The sequence below is a fragment of the Parasteatoda tepidariorum genome, chromosome 5 (assembly GCF_043381705.1).
Source record: "Parasteatoda tepidariorum isolate YZ-2023 chromosome 5, CAS_Ptep_4.0, whole genome shotgun sequence".
Taxonomy (NCBI): domain Eukaryota; kingdom Metazoa; phylum Arthropoda; class Arachnida; order Araneae; family Theridiidae; genus Parasteatoda; species Parasteatoda tepidariorum.
The window spans coordinates 70,367,078-70,389,311 of NC_092208.1; the positions used below are offsets into that span (position 1 = coordinate 70,367,078).

General features: G+C 27.8%; 2 protein-coding genes across 4 annotated transcripts in view; one reads left to right on the forward strand and one right to left on the reverse strand.

Annotated features, from left to right (window-relative positions):
- LOC107445858 (manganese-dependent ADP-ribose/CDP-alcohol diphosphatase) overlaps nucleotides 1–6,974 on the forward strand; it is a 12,221-nt gene extending 5,247 nt beyond the window's left edge. For all 3 annotated transcript variants that reach the window (XM_021144881.3, XM_021144882.3, XM_043048446.2), the window contains exons 3-4: nucleotides 1,269–1,640; nucleotides 5,993–6,974. In XM_021144881.3, the coding sequence (XP_021000540.2) occupies nucleotides 1,269–1,633 (365 nt within the window). In that variant the 3' untranslated portion in view covers nucleotides 1,634–1,640; nucleotides 5,993–6,974. The remainder of the gene's footprint in view (nucleotides 1–1,268; nucleotides 1,641–5,992) is intronic.
- Nucleotides 6,975–13,120: 6,146 nt separating this feature from the next.
- LOC107445861 (chromobox protein homolog 3) lies at nucleotides 13,121–21,968 on the reverse strand. Its single transcript, XM_043048449.2, has 5 exons — nucleotides 21,624–21,968; nucleotides 19,692–19,822; nucleotides 19,444–19,615; nucleotides 16,002–16,123; nucleotides 13,121–13,557 (listed from the first exon to the last, which is right to left on the reverse strand). The coding sequence occupies exons 2-5, from the start codon at nucleotides 19,817–19,819 to the stop codon at nucleotides 13,395–13,397; spliced, it is 585 nt and encodes a 194-aa protein (XP_042904383.1). The 5' UTR covers nucleotides 19,820–19,822; nucleotides 21,624–21,968; the 3' UTR covers nucleotides 13,121–13,394.
- Between the last annotated feature and the right edge of the window lie 266 nt (nucleotides 21,969–22,234).

Genomic DNA, 22,234 nt, shown 5'->3' on the forward strand with positions numbered 1-22,234 from the left:
GGGGGGGGGGGGGAAATCCCACTTATCCTTCCAAGTGGGTTTCTTCAAGGTGGGCCCACCCAATAAAACCCGGGTGGGTTTTTTCAAAGTGGGCCCACTTGGCAAACCCTGATTCTGATAGTGATAACAAGTGAACTATGGAATTATAATAAAATCATTGAGTTCATCAGCGCAAATGTGTTTTGTTTTGTATCATTAAAATTTAATTTAACATATACATCTTTAAGATTTTTATAGTCAATTTCTGGAACACTGTTGAAATCTAGATTGTTTCTAAAGACTTTGAGATTGAGAAGCTAAAATTATTTTGATTGTGAAACAAAGAAAAAATGTTAAAATCATATTAAATAAACAAAATTTTTCATATTGCCTTTTTCTGCTGGGTATTTTAAAACTAGGGTGTTAAATATCTTCTAATTTTTTTATGCAATTTTAATTTTAAAGGCATATCTATGAAATGTTATAGTGAGTGAAAAGAATACCTTCTTTATATTACATACTCATTAAAAAAATTTTTGATTTTAATCTTTTTTAACACATTATTGTATTTTGCTAAAGTTTTAAACTTTAAGGCTTTTAGGTGGTGAAGGTATTAAATTATATGCTTTGAGTGCTCTTTGATTGGATGTTCAAAGTACATGGAGTGAAACAAAAGTCAATTACAGCATGACATAAACAATATTAAACTGGTCATAATCATGGTGATTTAATGTATTCCATAAAGTTCGTATTATGGCTCTTTATTCGATATTTGTTTGAATGAGAGTTAAGAATTTTTGATTATTTTTATAGGCTGTTATTTTTATAAATACGTTAAAGATATCTATGTCAATTTTTTTAAGAAAGAAAAGAAACAAACAATAATGCAAATATGTGACCATAGGGCCAGGATAGTCTGGTTGGTAGGGATTGGGACCTTGTCCAAGAGGCCGTGGGTTCGATCCCCACTGGCTGAAGACTCCCCGTGTACGGAGGCCTTTGTGACTCGACAGATTAATGACTGATGTACGTAACACCTGTCTAGTCACAAAGTCCTCCATGTTTTTATAACAAATCATACCTCTGGCGGTACTTTTCCAAGAGTTTCCTTGTCTTCTGGATTAGTTCAAAATTACAAGGATACGGAGTTGAACATTAGTTGTCCTAAATCCAAAATTGGGTTGGCTGTTCAACGACGGTTACGAAATTATAAAATAAAAAATATGTGACCTTATTTTAATCTATAATATTTCTGTACACTTAAATGTGAGATTTTGTTCTATCTTTAGGCCATGTCGGACTGTATCCTGACAGTACTGATTGGAACTGTCTTCTTTGGAACTACAATGAAATCATTCAGATATTTCATCAGCATAAATGCGTTTTGGCATACTTTTGTGGACACACTCATGAGAGTGGCTATGCTGTAGATTCTCATGGAATCAGTTATGTTGTCTTCACTGGCATTGTTGAAACACCACCAGATAGTCCTGCTTTTGCTACTGTCTCCTTGTATGAAGATCAACTAAAAATTATTGGACATGGTTTAGAACAGAGTTATGTTATTCCATTCAAAAATGATAATCTGAATAACTGTGACGAGTCTATTGAAGAGAAAATCAGTAATTCCCCAGCTGTGAAAGTCGAAGTTTAAATCAAACGTAAGTATATGTATATATATTTTATCTGTTTTACAGTGTGTTGTAGGTGAGTCTTCCAGTTGCAAAACTAAAGTGCTTTTGTGTTTTTTTTTAAATTTTTACAAAAGCTTTTTTTACTATCAGTGATAATCATAGAATACAGTTAATAGTTATTTTTCCTCAATTATTGGTAACAAAACAAAAAATAAATTGACTTGACACTTAAGGATATTTTGAACCAGGTGATTCAAATTGATTTATAGTGCACAAATAAAAAAATAAAAAAAAACCCAAAAAAGCCACACATCTCTGACTTTTGATTTAGCGATCAAATTGTCATGTACTTTAGAAAAAATATGTTTTGTGATTGCTTTTATAACTTAAAATATCATCTGCTTAAGAAAAATTATGTATTAAAAGTTAGCCCCGTAAATCAATAATATTGCTGCATGTCAATCCAATCTTTTTATTTGTGCACTGCACTGGCAATTTCAGGTAAGGTTTATGTTTAGTTCTTTTTTTTAATGCTACTAACTACACAGCTAGTTACCCATTAGATTTGATGATTATTAATGTATAGTAAAATACAATTTTTATTTCACCAGAAATAAAGGGTAAACTTCTTTATCAGATTCAAGCAAGAATAAAATAACCCATATAAAATTACCTGAGCTTGAATAGTAAATCCTGTGCTCATCCCTAGCTTAGCCACTAAAAACCGGGTAATGTCACTTGGAGATTTCATTTGAAGTACGCAGGTCATCATCATCATAGTTGACTAGACAGCCCTGGGTGGTCCAATGCCTTGAAATTAAATTCCATTGCATTTTACTTTTCATATTTGTGTGCCTGTTTTTTTCTTGGATAGCAAAAAATTCTGTCTTGTTGATTTCATCAATCACAATCTGGGTTTTCCTCTTTTTATGCTTGTTAATGAATGGTATATGAAGAAGAATTTGTTTAATATGGAATTGTCATCCATTATATATATTTAATTCCCCCTGGTTAATTTTTTAAATATATTTTATAATATCTGGCTTCTTTTTCTGAAGATTTTACATAGCTCAAAGTTTAAACTCGTTCTCCAAATGATGTTAATTTCTTTCCCACTAAGAATGGTTTGCAGAATTTTCCATTTAAAAATAACTATTTTTCTTTCTTCTGCTTCTTCAGAATCCAAGTTCCTAAGCCATAGCTAAGTATTAGTCTGATTTATATTTTATGCAGAAAATCTAGATTTCTTGATTGCGGTAAAGATTTTCTGAATCGTTTTAATCCGTAAAAGGCTCCATTTGTATTCATTGGATAATTTTGGATCTTTTTAAGCGTTGTCAGCTGTAAGTATATTACCATGGTAGGTGAAACTGTGAACAACCTGATATTTGTGTAAATGAGTTCCAGATTGGTTCCTTGTGAGATTTTTATCGATATGGTATTGATATTGATTAGTATAGGCATAAACCAATTTTTTGGGGTGCTTTTTATGATAATTTCCTTGTAATTAGCAGCATGCTCTAAAGAAATCTCAAAAACTGTTCCTGATTTCATTGCAATGCTACCCACATGGGACAAAATTTGTATTGTTTTTAAGAATAAGTTGCCTCAGATGTTTATTTCTGCATCTAAATTAACCCTTAATCATTAATATTTCTTAACCCCATAACAATCGGTTAATTTTCAAGAAAACGGTCATAAAAGTGCCTATTTTGCCAAATACATGTATTTGATTAGTGCTGACATCTAGTTTAAAATAAACTATTTACAATTACCTTAAAAATATCCTGGTACTGCCATCTGGTGTGTAAAATGAGAAATAAAATGTTTTCCGGCAAAAGAAATGAATTAGTTTTATTCTTATTGGCACATTACTACTGAATACTCCAGCCCGGAAATTTCACAGGAGCGAGATATAGAGGGCAAAACCTCATCCCGTCATTTTCACGGGAGTGAGAAGGAGGGGGTTAAATAACACTTTTCAGTAAGATTTAATTATATAAATTGTACATGAAATAACCATTCTTACATATTGAAAATCAAAATTATATCATTGATATTATCTGGACATAATTGTAATTCATTGTAAAATATTGAAACTTAATATATAGGAAGTGAGCTTTCCTCATCATTTTACCAGAAGTGGCTAATTAATGAAATAGTCTAAAGGCTTTAAAACTTAACTTTTGTAATATAGTTTCTGTTTTAAGGAATATTGATTTTTGGATTTATCTGACAAAATTCATTCAAGAGTGAAACACCATCTATAACTTCAAGTAGTTTTTTCTCATGAATGTTTGAATCTATACCATTTATTAATTTGGAATCCCTTTCTTTCTTCATTTTATTCAGTCTAAAAAGGCTACTGTCTGAACTAATCTAGTCCCACAGTGGACTGATCGTAAAGACAGTAGAACACCAAAGTCAAACATCACTGGCTGTGGTCAGTAAGCAGGTGGGTAATCACTTTGATCAACCTGCGTAGGGACCAAGGGTGCTCAATATCCGTCCTTCTGAAACTCTTCTACCTTAAAGTGCTTTATTTCGCGTGCACATAGTCAAGCTATCAAAGCAGGGGAGCCCTCAGCAGAGGATCAAAATAGTGATGGCATATCTTCGAATCATCCTCAGGGATGTTTCCCAGACCGTCGTCGCCAATGGCCCGTTGTGCTACTTAAATACAATATCTACCTACTTGAACTAATCTAAACGTATCTTGCAGCTTTAATATTGTCAGTTTTTTTTAAAGTAATCTCATTGAGATATGAAGGATTAAAAGAAATTGATCCTTATGAGAATTTCTTACTGTTGTGAGTTAACCATTTAAAGAGGTTTCCTTTCTTCTCTCTAAATTTTATAAAGTTTGTATTTTAACATTCAGATTACTTATTAATGTTACAATGCTTTATTATTATTAATGTTTTACAATGCTTTATTATTGTTAATGTTTTACAATGCTTTATTAAAAAGTGAGATATTTAATTTAAAATATTTTATTTTTGTCAGTTATTTATTGTTATTATTACATAAATACTGAATTAGTTTCCTTTTTTTAATATTTATCAAAATTAAGAATTTACATGTTTTTTACATACTAAGATTGAGTCTTGGTCTTAGTTTTTTTTATAGCATATGTACCATTATTTTCACCAAGAAAATTATATAGCACATTGTTTGTAAAAAATGTCTTAATAAAAAGAAATAGTAATTCCAGGTATTTTGTTTCAGTGATATTTTTTTAAAAACATTAAACAATAAAATAATTTGCATCCTGAATTACATAGTGTCATGTTTAGAAGTGCAAGTAACTTTTTATTTTTTAGAAAAAAATATCTGCATTTTTTTGCCTTCTAAGTTAAATTTGATTTTTACATAAATTTCTTGATGGCAACTATGTATTCAAATTATTTGTCAGTATTTTAAAGTTTGATTATTATTTTGTTATTTTGTGAAGTATTTATTTTTTATTTGAAACTGCAAGGACTGTTTATGGAATTCTTTGCTATTTTAATTCAACTATTTCAATTTTATTACTCAATCATCCAATTTCTACTAATCTAAAAAATTCCACTTTTTTTATCACTCATAACTTTTGCAGTTTCGGGACCGAAAAGTTTATTTATCAATTTAATATTTATTTGTATAAAAAAGGACCGAAAAGTTTATTTATCAATTTAATATTTATTTGTATAAAGGGGTTAAAAAAAACAAACAAACAATTTAGACTTTGAATTTCAAAATTTATAGGAACTCTTACGTCTGTTAGACTTTATAGGTTCCTTCTATCTTCTAATGCTAGCAGCTTCCAAAACATTTTATCAGACATGATTTTTCTGATAACAAGCGATTTAAATTAACTCTCATTCAAAAATAGAAAAGAACAAAATGTCATAGTATGTTATTTTATCTAACTATTCATAATAATTGTTTCATCTATTCATATAACTTTTAATTAAACTTTTAATTTATTAAAAGCAAATGTTTTTTTTAAATTATCGCTTAACATTTTCTTGTAATAAGGTATACAGCTATTATATTACCCAAAACGTATTACTGAAATACTTGAAAATCATTGTTTCTATGCTTACAATATGTTGGGTACAATATGTTTTTGATGATTGGGTCTTACAAAGATTTGCTTAAGTTACAGTTTTATCCATGGTTAAAACTATTATAGGTTAAAAAATCGCTAATTTAGATTAGAATGCACGTTTATATATATTTATTTTCCTATTTTTAAAATGTAATTTTTTAAAGAAAAAAAAATATTTAGTAACTCATTACTTTTTAAGTTGGTAATATGTTTTACTATTAATTAAATCTTATTAATCTATTCTATTATGTATTTTCTTTGTTTCAATTGGCTATTCTATTTTCAGATTTATGCCATCTGGCTTCCATTATCATGCCGGAGGGCTAGGGGGAGTCTAGGGAGCGAATGTTTGGTATTAATTTTATCAAGCATTTCTCTTCTCTCAATGGTAAAACAGTGTATTTAATACTGTTTTAAAGTTTTACTCCAATTTTAACTTCCACTCTGATTTATGCATAATATTTTAATCAGCAAACATGCACTTTAAATAAAGCTTACAGTAACTGTAAACTTACAGTTTAGTTTCAAAATTGTAGATACGTTCTTAAAAATTACCCAATTACCTTTTGGTAGTTATGTGTACAACTTATGTCTACACGTGTTTGATAGTTATAAGCTACAACTTTCTCATGTAGCTCCGAGAAAAGTTTACTATTTATATACATTTCAAGGTAATAGAATGAAATATTTTGCACTTAATTGCGTTTCTTAAAAATTGATTTTCTTTTAGTTATAACTTTAACAAGAACTTACAAAAATTCTCAACTTTGTTGTTTAAAGAAAAGATTATCAGAAGTCTTGGGTGTATGTTTGAAGGTTAAAACTCTAATATTTCCCCTCCTTAATGATAAGGCTCAATATATTTAATCTTTAATTTGCAGGTTTTATTAATTTCATGTATTTGAAAAGAAACTGTAAGATATTGCAAACATATGGCTATTATCTCATTGTTAGGATTTTATCAGAGTTATTATTTAACTAACTCATGCATAGTTATAAATCAGTAAAATATCAATGCAGTTTTTACAAATTTCATTTTAGTTATAAAATAAAATGATCTTAAACATTTTCACTTATTTTTTTAAAAATACAATGTCTCACTTTTTAATTTTGCATTTTCTTTTGTTTTTATGATAACATTAAGTTTTAAGATTTTATTTTGTGTTAATATATGGTCTGTGTTTCTTGTGTTATTTATTTAAAGTTGTAAATATTCTATAACTTGTATAGTATTTAGTACCATTAGAAATAAAAGAATTATGCTGGTTTGATTGTTGATTTAATTTCCAAGCATGTGTGCATACTTGTTTTCTTTTCTAAAACATAAATTTTTAATAATTTGCAAGTACTATATGTATGAAATTGTAAATTTGGGTCTTAGAATATTTATCTTTTTAACCATGTAGCAGGCTGTATTCATTTTAATAAGTAACTATTTAATACTATTTAAGGTTAAAAATTAAATAATATATGATTTTTACACTAGTTTGCAGAATTCTGTGAATTTCCAAGACCGATTATTTGCGGATTTCTGCTAATCAATTTAAATTCCGACAAAATTTTCTCGGAGCTCCTCTGTTCTAAAATTTAATTTTTTTTACTTTTCATTAACGAGGTATTTATTCCAGTTCTCATTCATGCACAATTAAGAATTTTTTTTTATTACCCAGATTTTTTATAGAAAAAGACAACTTCGAGGAAAAAAAATCCATAATAACTTTAGATAGAATTAATGAACTAAGACAAACACAAAAATATATATTTGGTTATGTTAAAAGCAAATCTGAAGTGGCAATCATTTAAAAAATTGCCCGCGTGAAATAATGGTATTTTTCTCATTTTTTTTTATAAACTTGTATTTTAATGAGTACCAATTTCATTGAAAAATCAATTTTTAACAGAATTATTTAATCAATGTGATATATTTCCCCCTTTTTTAATTGGGTACAATTAGATGGTATTAATTTTTAATATGATATTACGACATAGAAATTACCTATTGCATGTATCAGTAATCACTTTTCAACGCACTCAATAAAATTGTAAATGCGTGTTTCGATCATATTAGATATAAAAAAAGTAACCTTCCTCTTTTTAAATATTGTAAATGTTAATTTTGTGCATAAAAATAAAATCTGTAAAATATCTTCGTAAAAGAGAAAAAAAAATTAAGTACTAAATATAAGGAAACCGAACATAGAGAAAAAGATTTCTTGCATTCACATGTTTGTATATTATTTGTTAGAAAATTCCTAACTATGTACTACATTATAGCTGTGGTGGTTAGAAAGGTCTTGCTACGTGAACTAAATATATTTTAACATTTGTATAGGTTAATTTTAATTTTCCTGTGAAATATTTTTTTAATATTTATAATGTAATTTCATCACATAATAGTTTTTTTTTCTACGTTAGAGTTAGGATTGTTAAATATTGTGAACATTTTGCTCAGAAGTAAAAAAGCAATTCTAAATGTTCTCTTTCTCATAATGAATTTAACTATTTTCAGCAAAAGATTTTGAATTTTAGTAGGTGTTTTTTGTAGTTTAATTATAAAAATTTTGCTAAATACCTTTCTTTTACTAGTTAGGTCAGTGTTTCCCAAACTTATGACTTTTGTGTACCCTTTCTAAATTTTTCGTAACACTGTGTACCCCTAATAAAAAATGAATGTATTTTTTACTATAAGAAATTTCACAAAAATTCAAGTCACAACTGACTGTTGACACCACTAATTATTAATTGTTAACTCTGCAAAAAATAGCCAATAGAAAAATACATAATCGTAAATTTTCATGGCTAGCTTTGTTTTTAAATAAAATGTTTTGAAATTTTCGTTTGTTACAAGATATTTCGTATAAGAACACGTACCCCTGCTAAACTGTTCCCGTACCCCTAGGGGTATGCGTACCACACTTTGGGAAACACTGAGTTAGGTAATATCAATAATTTATTGACTGTATATTATTTTTGCTAAAAAATTTTAAAGACCCCATTTTATTCAATTCGTCAAATCTTTAATGTCTAAAAAATTTGTTTCAATTTTTTCTTTTAGCACCAATACCGTTTATTAGAGCAAAATAATTTCCTTTAGTTGTATCAAATTTGTTTATGATAGTTAGAAGTTGACAGGCAATTATTAGAAATACCTCAAAGTTTCTTCTGGCAATAAACTAGATTTAAATTTTTTTTTGCCACTAGTGATTTAACAGGTTTTGATTCAACATGTTTTTGTTTATTCCTCTCTTAAATGGTAATTAACACCTCTAATGTGAATACCTTTCTACTTCATTTTCTTTTATAAGGACAGTGATTACAAAACACTTTGTGTAATAATACAATACTTATGTGCAAAATTTTTGACCAGAAATATTTATCATATTTAAAATTTATTTACCCTTATAAAAATGAGAGATGCACGTTTAAAAATTAGCAGTTTTTTCTAACGTTAACTTTGTATGTCCTGTTACGATATATTGCTAAAAACAATTTCTTTATAAAAGTAATTTTATGTATACTCTTGATATCGAATTTGAAGGGACGCTTAAAAAAATTTTGAGATAGCAAGTTCAGAATTAAAATGTTCTAAAAAGTAGAAAAATATATTCTAAAATATTACTCTAAAAAGTAGAGACATAAAACATAAGAATAAATACTAATAAATATGTATGTAATGATAGTTGACGATAAATCTAAATAAAACAATTATAATTTTATTTTTAAAAGTAATATAAAAATAATTATGCATTAAATAGAAAAAAATTGGTTTACAACAAACTTACATTGTGATTTTTCCGAAAAAATTCACTTTCTATTTTGAAAAAAATTCAATGTAACAAGGTTTTGAGAAGAAATCCTTCAACATAGGAAATAAAATTAACATAATGTCAATATATAATGCCAACGGGGAAAATATTTTTTCGACATGACAAGGTTTTCGAGATTACGAGAGCATACTGCATTTGTATTTTTAAAAAAAGTTTTTAAGTCTTTTTTCCAGATGAAGTGAGATTATTCTTTCAACTTCATTTTTGACAAGATTCTGAAACTACAGTTTTGTTTCAGATTGATTCGAAAATAAAATAGTTCATCTAGAACTGTTCTAATAATTTGATATCACCAGATGGGGTCCTGCTCACCAAACCACAATGTTGCTTTATATTTATCTTTGTCTCTCTCTAAAATGTCAATATTTTTCATGAAAAAAACTAATTAATTTTTGTTAAGTATAATTATTAAGCAAAGAAAATTTTAATAAAATATATTTATCAAGAAAACATTTTATTAATATGCTTCATTAATATATTTTATAATATACTTCTAACTTTTATTTAATGCTGTTCATATTTGTTACAACTTTTATGCAACAAATGTGAGCTTTACAATACCATAATGTAATTAATGTTAAGGTTTTACCTAGTGTAGTCTTTCATCAAGGGCAACAGAACTCACCTCTGATTTAACTGCCACATTTTTTTTTATAAAATAAGTTGAATAATAAGTCCGATAAACCTTGGCAATTTTATAGCAACCCATTCTTTTTTTTACTTTCAACAAAGCTGAGCGAGCTTATAAAATAAAAACCTCTAGAGATAAATAAATTTTCCTACTTCTCTTGTATGATCATTGTTTAAACCAAAAAGCAAGAAATGATTCACAATAAAAGCACTTAAAAGTGAATTAACTTTTGAAAACTTGCATGGTTCACAAATGAACCTTCACTTTCAAAGTATCAAATTTCAACTCTCATTGAAATTCTATGGGCGACAGAGCAGCCAGCTTGGTATTTTTTTATTCCATAATCTTAATAAACATTTTTATGCATCATTCATCCTGAACATAAAATTTCATTGTACTTTTTCAGGGTGCGTAGCCAGATTTTTCAACAAAAAATAAGCATCTTTTAAGCACTCAAAAAACATTTTAATCATTTTCCAAAAAGAAAATCATAATTAAGATCTGGGCCGTAAAAGAAATCATTTTTTACTATCATTTAAAGTTCTTAATTTAAAAACATAAAATTCAAAATCTTTACATAATCATAAAATAACTAGTTTCTAATAATATTGCAGAGAAAATTGTGAAAAATCATGCATTTTTTGTAATTTAGAAGGACAATCGACACGGCAAAGAAAAAATCTCTTTTTAAAAGATAGAAAATTAAGCACGTTTTACAAACCTCGAATAAAAAAAGCACCTTTAAGGGTTTTTAAGAAACATAAATCAAAAATAAGCACTTTTTAAAAACGCTACACACCCTGTTTTTGTATAAATTGAATACATCCAAAGCAGTGGCAACTCTTATTTTTTAATATAGGAAAAACTTATATGAACCTCTATATAAATTTAAATAATTTTTGTAAGCCTCTTTATTAATTTACATAATGAAAGCCTTTACATTAATATTTTATATAGAATCTCTATTTTAATGTGGCTCTTTTAAAATTTTATCCTGATAGACTAGGGAACTAAACCTGTATTAATCCAATAAAATATTGTATTAATAAGTTGATGTAAGAATGTATCTGTCGTTTAAAAATTTAATTGATTGCTTAGCAATGTAACACTACCCAGATGCAATAAAATAAGTTACGTTTAACCACACCTGCCAACCTTAGCAACTTGTTGTGACCTCTGCAAAGTGTACTTATATACCCTGAAAATAAATTGTTTAAAACAGTTTGGATGATTGATTTGGCATTTTTTTAAAAATGTTGCATAGAAATTTTATCTGAAACACCTTCTGATTTGCTTTTCCATTTAACAAATTGTCTAAGTTAGTTTTGACAAAGAACAAAATTAAATTTTGGTTATGTGACCAATTAATATTGGAATCATCATAGTGCTTGTAAAATTACATTTTTCGACAAGATTTGAGCTTATAAATTTAACAGATTTGTAAAAAATCCATTAAATATAAAAGATGTAACAGAAACATTACAAAGAATTACCTAAATCGATATAAATCTGAAAAATATATATATATATCCTCAAAAATAGAAGGAAAGGAAAAAAAAAAAAGACTCTAAAACCAGAAAAATAACCTTTAAATGAAAAAAAAAAATGTCCTTTAAATTTTCAAGAAAATGTTTCAGTTCGCTTTTTTAATTACTAAATATAAGTAATTTATGAATACAATGCAATTAATATCCCATAAAGAAAACTAAGAATTAATAACATTTATTTTCAATCTTATGAAGAATTACAGAATCAAAATTGCATTGTACTATTAAATGTTTTGTCATTCTTAAATTCAAATTCTTTTAGCCTGAAACTTCATTCAGCAACAACACTTATTGCAGCACGTTTAAAAAACACGATTCAGTGATTGAGTATTACTTTTCCTATTTTAACATTTCTTAGTTTTACTAATTAGTTACTTAGTTTTACTAATTTTAAATTAGTTTTCATCACGATTCCATTCTACGTTGTTAGTTTTACACTCTCTTTCACTTAATTTTTAAATACACTTATTACGAAAAACATTCTTGAATTGAAGGAATCTTTTGAATGCATGTAAATCCATCTCCTTTCTTGATCATTTTTTCAAATAGTCTTGACAAATTCAATGTCTTTAATAGGATTAAATTATGATAAGCATAATTTGTATTTAAGTAATCACTATTTGAGACATTCTAGTTGATGAGAGGGGGATATTGAAAAACTATTCCACAAAACTTGTTGCCAGAAAAAAAATTCCTGGATGTTTTAAAACAATGCAGCTGATTTTTTTTTGCCTGAATTTGCTTAATGAGTATGACTAATTTTATTAGAAAATTTCCATTCCTCCCGATCAGTTAACATAAAATTCCAGGTTCAAAGGAAATTAAACGAAATTTATGCTTAAAATAAAAAATGCAATATATATATTTAATACAAAAATAAACATAATTATAGTATTATGTAAACTACTTATAAAGAATGTAAACGATAAATTAAAATTTTTTTGTTTTATACCACGATTCAGATATGTTATATGTTTTTAACTGTTGAACAGATGATTTGATCCTATTTGGCAAAAATCGGTTAGAAGTGGGATTTTGCCTACACCATAAGGCATTATCATGGTGTACATAAACAAGGAATGGAACTGAAAAATGAGTAAAAGGACAATAGATTTCAAATCTTGGAAAACATATGCCACATTCAATACACCTATTCTTGCCCAAAATATAAAATAAAACAAAATTATTATATATATTTTCATTTGATAATTAGAATAATTTCATTTAAAAAAAATTCTAAGTTTAATATAAAGACAGCAAAAGTCTATTGAAAAAGACTCTTGGGAAATTCACTCGTATTAAAAAATAGTCTGAGGCAGTAATCTCATAAGAAATGAGGAAACTCAGCACCAAACCCTAACACCTAGTCACTCAAAAACCTTAAAAATTGAGAAATAATTACACTAACATTTTTTTTAAATGATACAGTAACATTTTATTAACTCATTTTCAATACAATTACAGAAAAAATAATAGGTTACAGCCAATTTAAGAAAAATGTGCACCAACTTTACATTCTTTCAATATTAGAAAACGAGGATGAACACATTTTTGAAACATTCAGATGTCACTGAAGGAAATTTAACAATGTTATGGGCTCCTACTGATGCTGAAACACATGATACTATATACAAAATGGAAGAGGAGCACCTTAAAATTCTTTTTTCTTTAAAAATCCTTTCTTTAAGAAGCTGCTTTCTTTTCTTTCTCCTTTTCCCCATCTTCATCATCACAGCTATTTCCAGTGTGCCAGGTCAACCTTTCTTCATAGAATTTGATCACAACCTGTGGACATTTCACATTAGCTACCTTAGAAGAAACAAGATCAGCCTCATCGCATCCTTTCCTATTTACGGGGAAAAGAAAGAGTTTAGAAATGAAGTTGTACCAAAATACTCAATAACAACCAGGTTGCATGCAAGAAAATAGCCGTAAGTGCTACAAAGCTTTCATTTTAAAGATGATTTAGAATACCATTTCCGAGTGATAGTACCCCTCAAAATGGGAAATCTGCAAGAGACAGAGAGGGCACCTTGATCATGATTGGTTGTTAAAATGCATTTGTTTATGTCAGCAACTGATCTTCACATTCTATATCTAGTAAGCCAAACCTGTCAAGTATCAATCTCACACACTCGTAATTGTTTCACAAAAATTTTAATTCTTTCACTATTTATTTACCTAGAGACCTAACACCAAGACAGGCACGAAGTTACGAGGAATATAAACTAATTACGCAAAGTTGCCAGAAACACGAAAGAAAAATATATCACGGTTACAATAAAATATATAAATAAATAACATATCTGTCAATATTGGAGAAATAAAATAATGGAGATTTTACAAGCGTCTTTTTTTTTTACAGCTTCAAGCAAAGTTGGGATACATCATGCATAGGGCTGCAGGTTTGTCGCTGCGCGAATTTCAGCGAAATTGTCATCTTTTTTCCTAAAATCCGCGAACTTCTCAATATGTCTCGACTTGCACGAAAATTGCTTAAAATTTGATTTCTTTCCCATTTATTATTTTTATTAAACAGAATTTTTTATTTTCCTGAACCTTAAATTGAACATGTAAAATTGATTAGATATTTAGGGGAGTGAATCAATAGCAAAATGACATGAAAATAGTTCAGAGATAAGAGATAATCACAATCTTGTCAACTAAGGTGGTCTTTCTACACTTAGGGAGGGTAATTACCTTCCTGAAGTCAGTAAGAGTACAAAAGAAATTGGAATCACAACAGAAGGAAAATGTTATAAATCAAATCTTTGACAGAAAAATTGTTATACATGCTATTGCACCGGGCAATGAAATTTCTACATATCCAGTTAATTTTTCCTAGACGGCTTCTTGTGATTTCTCAAATATGGATCAGTTTCTTAGATGAAAGGAGGGGGGGGGGCTAGTAGTTAGTAGCAACTAGTAACTAATAGTTTGAATGTAGAATGTTTGAGTTTTCACTGCAATTACTTCTTACAAAGCAACGGTCAAGGAACTGCGCGCAGGTGAAGGAAAATTGATCGAGTTTTGAAAATCAAAGACCGAGTGCTCCAAAATTGGCAATTTGAAGTTTGTCGGTGCCTAAAAAAAGCACTGAAGCAGAAAGATCGTTTATAAAAATGGATTAAGTGATGAAAGACGAAGGAGAAATGAGAATAATCTGACAATGTACAATACTTTGTACCAAAATTCAGTTCACATAGTACATAAAACATATTAATATATCTTTTAATACAACTTTATTAAAATGTGAATATCAATTCAAACATTTGTGTAATAGCATACCTGCCAACTTTTAATCCTTTCTATTACGATTTTTCCCAGTGGTATTAAAATGGAATAAAAATTTCAATTTTAAGCAAAAAATACGTTGTATTTGAAAAAGCTTAAGCTGCCTACCAGGATAGTAACGCATGTTAATATATATGCTTCATTTTTTTAGGAAAGTGGTGATCAAAATCATTTAAAAATTTAGATTATAAAAGAAAAAAAAATATTTACTACCACTTTAAATATAAAAATAAAATTTTACACCAAATGCGTAAAAGTTGGCAGGTATGTAATAGCATGAGACATTCAACCCACGCCAATTCTATATTATTATATAGATTCTTTTAAATAATTATCACTATTCAATATAATTTTTTAATATGCATTAAATATTCTTTTCATTTTTTAGCTGTTTCTGTTGCAGATCTCCAAGAGATTTTTAAAAATCGTAAAATTGTAATACTACTTCAACATTGAACACTAATTTCCTTTTTGAGACATGAAATTCAAATGAACATTTAAGTCTTGTGCATAGTTCCTTTCAGTAGTTATCACAATCAAGGCATGCAAATTTCATTGCTTCATCTTTTTATTGTATTTTTTTTTTACACGTATGATTTGTGCTTGTTTTCTTCCATAACACGTGGTATCGTCTAGTTTTCTCGACAAATGCATCAAGACTTCTACACAGGGATAATTAATGTATTCCCAAAATACAGAAAACCTAAAATTCTGTGTAGAAAGGTGGAATATAGGATAAAAATGCAGAAGAGCAGACAGCTATATATTTTTCACAAGAAAAAGAGCAAATTATGAAATTTTCAATTATTTCTTAAATTCAAAATTATTTCTAAATTCTTAAAACATAAGTTGTCAGAAAATGCAATAATTATTAGAGTTTGCATTCAAACTTATATCTACTTTAAAGGCTTTCTATACTGAAGATCTAACTTAATAAAAAAATACCATACTGTATAAAACCAATAAGCGAAAAATATACACAAGCATATTTTTTACCATTTAATCAAAAACATCAGTTCTCCACCAGAATCTGTGGCACCAATTATCCTGTCAGGCTCACAACCTCTGTCAAATCCCCGTAAACGATCCTCTTTTTTCGGAGTCTCTTCACCTTTTAACTAAAACGAATAAAAATAACTAGATTATAGCAAAACTAAAATTGTAAAATATTTCATGTTCTACTCCCAGGGTTGGCAGGTTTTTGACGGTTTAAACCGTCGCATCAAAAACCTATATTCATATGTGAAATTTAATTAATACATAAAATTTATATATTTTTTTTATAAAGGATAGTGTTTCTAAAAATGTTCTAGAAAAAATAAATTTAAAATTTTGAAGAAACACTTATATTTTGAATAGTAACCAANTGTTTTCGCGAAAGTATTCACGAACGATTTTTTCTGTCAGAAAGAAAAATTAATATTCGTCTTGATCTTTAAAATTATATCAATATGAATTTTTCTACAACAAATCATGTTTATTTTAATTGATAATAGTAATTTACCTTAGACATTTTTAAAGATAAACATTAGCAGTTTTGTACATTAGACATGTTTTAAAGAAAAAACTTTTTAATATTCTTTTAAATCTTCTTAATAATCTTTTTAACATAAGACAATACAAATTTAAGTGCTTTCTGTTAAACACACAGAGTAGTTAATGTTGATTTACAGTATATTATTCAGCCTATTCATTTACTATGCTGAAAATTTAGTTTATCCAAATACTTGTGAATTTTATTCTGCTGAATACTATATAGTTTTGTTGAACATCTAAATATTCAGCTGCTGAATAATTACTTCTTGCTTTCAAGATATGCATTATTTGTATTCTTAATACAAGTGGAGAAAAAAAATTAAGAGGTAAAAATTGTTTTAAAATGATAAGTGTAATAATTATAAATAAATATAATAAACAATATGAATTATATTTATCATTATTCACAAATATAACTACTTTTAAATTCAAATTAACATACTGGATAATAAAGATATTCGGCATAACATTAAATTTTTTTTTTTATACACTTGTATCAAGTTTGTATTTATACAACATAACTTGTAAGTTCCTTACAAATATTAGTTATATGTCAAAAATGCATAGTAATAAAGTATTAATTTTCTTAAGTATCAAAAAAAAAAATTTTTTTTTTTCTTTTCCAAAATATAAATAAAAAAAATTTTTTGCAAAATTTTTCTGCACATGCATTTGAATATAAATTTCTGAGATTTTAAATCTGTTATTTTACCTTAATTTTAATTAAAAAATATTTTAAAACCTGCTGATTACCTATAGTATAATTAAATTTCAATATAATGCATGGCAACTGTTGGTAGTTTTGAAGTTTATATATTTTCTTGACAAACTTCAGTTTTTGACGGTTTAAACCAGTTTTATACCCTTGTCATGTCAAAATCCATCTTTTGACGTCAAAAACCCAACCCTGTCTACTCCTAACTTTAAATTAGAAGTATCAGTCTTTAAGATATCTAAAAGTCTTTTTAAAGTTTTATAGTTGAAGTTGGAAAAATAAACAAATAAAGATTATACAGACGTAATTACAGGAAGCAACATATGCATACATAAAAGAATATATATATATACTTTAGCAAACTACAAAATCCATGATAATAAGTGAAAAGAGAATAATGATAAAACAGAGTGTAGTTACAACGGAACCACAAGAATCAAGCATGTTAAAAAGACGCTAATTAAATAATGTCATAACTTGTGTAAATTTATTTAAAAAAATTATTGCAATAAACAGTGAAAACTCATCAGAAAAAGTGCAATTAGGTGCCTGATAATATTAAAATCCGGATTTACAAAAAATTATGCACATCTAATTGCAAGCAAATATCACACAATTCTTCTGCAAAATGGCTGCCCATTAAAATATAAATTACGAATGAGAAAAAAAAAACATTCCTAGCAAGTTTGCTTTAGTAATTCATTAATTAATTAGAGCCAAAATTATTATGGATCTTTTAATTTTAGTCTTGTGTTCTTGAAGTTATCTGTTGTGGTGCTGGAAAAGGCAGAATAAAAGTATTGTGAACAGGATATGGTAAAAGGAACTAATAAAAATTTTAGATTAGCGGAACTATGGGTGAACATTGTTGGAATATGCATTTATTTATGGAAGAAACACATGCTTGATTATAAAATACATAAGATATCTTGTTACAATAAGTTTCAGTACTGCTTAAAGAAAACATTGTTAAGAATACATTTATTAAAGAATCTGTATAAATTGAGTGTCAAAACGTGATGACTCAAAAGTATGATTAAATTTTTTTTGTTTTTATTACAGAGTTATCACTCAAATCTGGAAAAAAAAAAATTCCCTGTACATGTACTATATATTAAGAGGAAACAACAATTACTGCGCTCTTGTGTGAGATATATTAACTATATTTATTAATTTTAATTGCTAGAAAAACAGCTGAACATAATGGTCAAATATATCCCATAGATTACGCTTTGAGTGGTCACCAGACAAAAATAAGAAACAAAAAATTCCCTGTATTTTCCCAGTTCGTAAAGAAAAAATAAATAAAAAAAATTGAAATTCCTTGTTATTTTAGGTGATTTTTAAATTTCCTGTATTTTCCAGGTTTTCCCTATGGCAGGGGTGATTGTGAACCCAAGTCAAAATTCTGGAAAATTTCTTGAGTAAAAAAAAAGAAGTTTAAATCGAAAAATTTAAACAGGGTTTTTTCCTTTTTCTCAATATTTCTTGGTTTACTTAAAATATATTTAAAATTTTACACAAACCTATACCATTTACAAAATCCCTATGTCGACCTGGAGAAGTAATTAAAATTTACAAATATATCTTTTTTTTTCTTGAGTTTATGATTATAATAACTATTTACAGATAAAAAATTAATATTAATCTTGAATACACGCTTATAAAGTATCTGACTCTCCCTTACAAATAAAATAAACTGTGGTTTTAAGTTCCACCTTTGAAAATTAGATTTCCAGAAACTTTTGCGACCAATGATTTTTTGAACCACCTGAACCCTCGATCTCCTGAAACTTCCGGATCACGGTTAGCAAAAAATCCGGATTTTTTCCGGAGCACAATCAGCCCTGCTATGGAGTGGCAACCCTGTATTATGTTTAGAAGCTCTCACGGCCCACACTTCAGCGGTTGAGCACCCTAACTTTTACTGCCGAAATTGCTGTCAAGAGTAAAGTAACCTTGTCTCTCAATTTACCACTTGGTCAAATTTTTGCTAATTGAACTGTTAATAATTTCTAAATAATACCAATTTTTAAAAAATAAATAAAATGAGATTAGTCAACCATTTGGGGGCCAGGATAAAGACTTTCAAAAACTTCAATAGGAAAACATAAATAAAATAAAGATTATTAATAAGGTGTGCCAGGGTAGTGGGACATTAAGTAGAAGGCTTAACTTTTACTATACCTCTATCTTTTTCTTAGGAACAACATCAGGTTCTCCATTAGCTTTTCTTTTCTTATCAACTCCACTTTTGTCTTCAACAGCCTTCCCACCTCTTTTCTTATAGTCCTCTTCAAACTTCCTGATCAATTCTGGACAGTCTAAATTTTCAACTGGCTCCCATGTATTTTCAGAACTATAAACAAGTATAATTAGTTAGATTATTCAACAATAAACTTATTACATGAAAACTAAAAAAATAGAATAATTACTCAGGAAACCCAGTCCACTTTAAAAAATATTCTACTTTCCCATTGGTGATTCGTTTGTCTAAAATCTTTTCCACAGTATATTCTTCAGGTTCTTCTTCAATTTGTTCCTTCTTGCCTTTCTTTGACATTATCTAAAATTGTTAAAACAGTTAATATATTAATCTGAGAAATAAAAACACATAACTATTATAACTTAAAAGTCAGTAGAAACAAAATCTATTTGGCATCTTGGCAAGACAGATCACAATACGGAAATATCTCTCTCATTTACAGTGGTCTATTTATATAACTTGGATTTTTCTTTTGAAAAAAATAAATAAATGAAAATAAGAATTCTATTTATTATGTGGAAATGCATGCCAACGAATGAAAAAATGGTGGAAAAATAATTTGTATTTCCAACGAAATTGCTACAAGATAGTATCACAGTGATTAAATACTCATCTATCATAGTTTAACTGTCATAATAAAAGAGAAATTTAGATTTAAGATGAAACCGGCCAGATGAATAAAGCAGCTCAAAAAGTGATAATGCAAGATTTATCACCCAAGAGTTGTAATATTGTTTTAAATGCATCGGGATTTTAAAAACCATAACAAAAAAGTAAAAATCGAAGAATCACTGGATATGATGAAATAAGGGAAAAATAAAGTGAGCAAAAAAAAAGATTACTCCAATTTGCGAATAGTCATCTATTAAAAATATTGCGCTATTTTAAATATATTATGCAAAATTCTAAGGCAATTACCATGGAAGAACCGACCGAGAAACCATAGATACACAAGACAATCTGCAAATTGAGCATGTCAGAAAGTTAAGAATCAAATATGTGATTCACATTTTGACATCTTTTATTTTCCAAAATATTTTTTTCATGTTCGAAAGCTCCCATGAACCACGCATCAACAGTCGATGGACTGCATGTCGATGGACTAAATTTAACCAGGAATCAATGTAATGCTGTACTGGTATTTTGATTTCCAATTTCAAGTTGTGTTACTTAACATTTTAATTCGTTTACTTGAACCAGAAATAAAAATTTTTGCGATACAATTGCGAGGATGAAAAAAAATTGGTTGAGACAAACTATGTAAAATGAACAATTGTGTAAACATGAAATGCATGTTTAATTTCCAATACAGACTTATGTAATTTTCAGCTCTCGACATACTTTCTAGTTTATGGTCAATCCAAAAAGGTTCTTCATCCCTGGTTATAAATTACCATTATATAAAATTTGTTAGATAATTTTAATCACTATTTTACAGGTTGGCCAAAATAAAAGCAGGCATTAAAACATTTATTTATAACAATTACTTTTGGATTTCAGTGTGAGGTTATATTTTCTAGGTCACATGTTACTGAATAACACTTTTCTAACTTTAACCCAGGCTCCCCATAAATTCACTCCTTTACGAAAAGAATATATTCGCTAAGAACTTACATTCTTCATAGTTCAAGAAGCAAGCCAGAAATTAATTTTTATTTAAATTTAAAATTCCTGTCTTATAAAGACTATAATTAAGTAGTTATTATATACAAATACCACGACACATAAAACATAAGCTTAAGACAAAAATTGCTGGATCTCAACAAAAACTGACATTACTTTAGTTTCTAAGCATTTATTAGTTAGAATAAGTTCTGAATAAAACATAGCATTAGTTAGCCTGATAATTATCATTGATAAAACTAACCAAAACACTGACAAAACCTATGTATGCATAGAAAAAGACTAATATTAACTAATTCTTGAATATATTAAGTTAAAAAAGAGAACAATTGAATCAACATAAGTATACTTAAACTTATTATATAATTAGACAGTTGCTTTGAGATATCATAATGAAATTGTTAATTTACTTATAAATATTAAACACATTTCAATGAATAAATCGAAGAAAAGGATAAAAAATAAATTAATTACTTACAGTGTTTGAAGAAAACGAAAATAGTTAAAATTTATCTAACAATATTCCCGCCGATTTCTGTGACAAATTTCAGAACACGAACACCACGCATACACGCCACACGGTTAGAAATGAAGATTCGCGCGTGCCCCTACAAAAACTATGCTAAACTTCGGTACTAAAAGTATATACGAAATATAACGCATTGTTGACCACAAAATTTTCTAACAAAATTATTTAATTAAAAGACAAAGTATATTAAAGCTAAAATATACATAATTTTTGCTCATTTTTAAATTCGGTAATAAATTTACACGCGTTACCGGGAAATTTTTTCTTTTTATTTCCCTCTAATCCTACTTGTATAGGGAAAACTGGAGATTTTCTGACAGAATAAAGGGAATTTTTATACAAATATTAGGGAAATGAAGGGATAAACAATAAAAAAAATTTTTTAATGAGGAATATTGTAGATAATTTTATCTTCAAAATAAAAAATTATCAAATTTAACTGCAAAACTCGAAAGTTAGTTATATTTACATAGGTGAGGTTGTTACAGAATTTATTACCATTTATTTATGAGTAACTTTAATGATGATTGATGATCGGGGTAATTTTTCACGACGCGTTA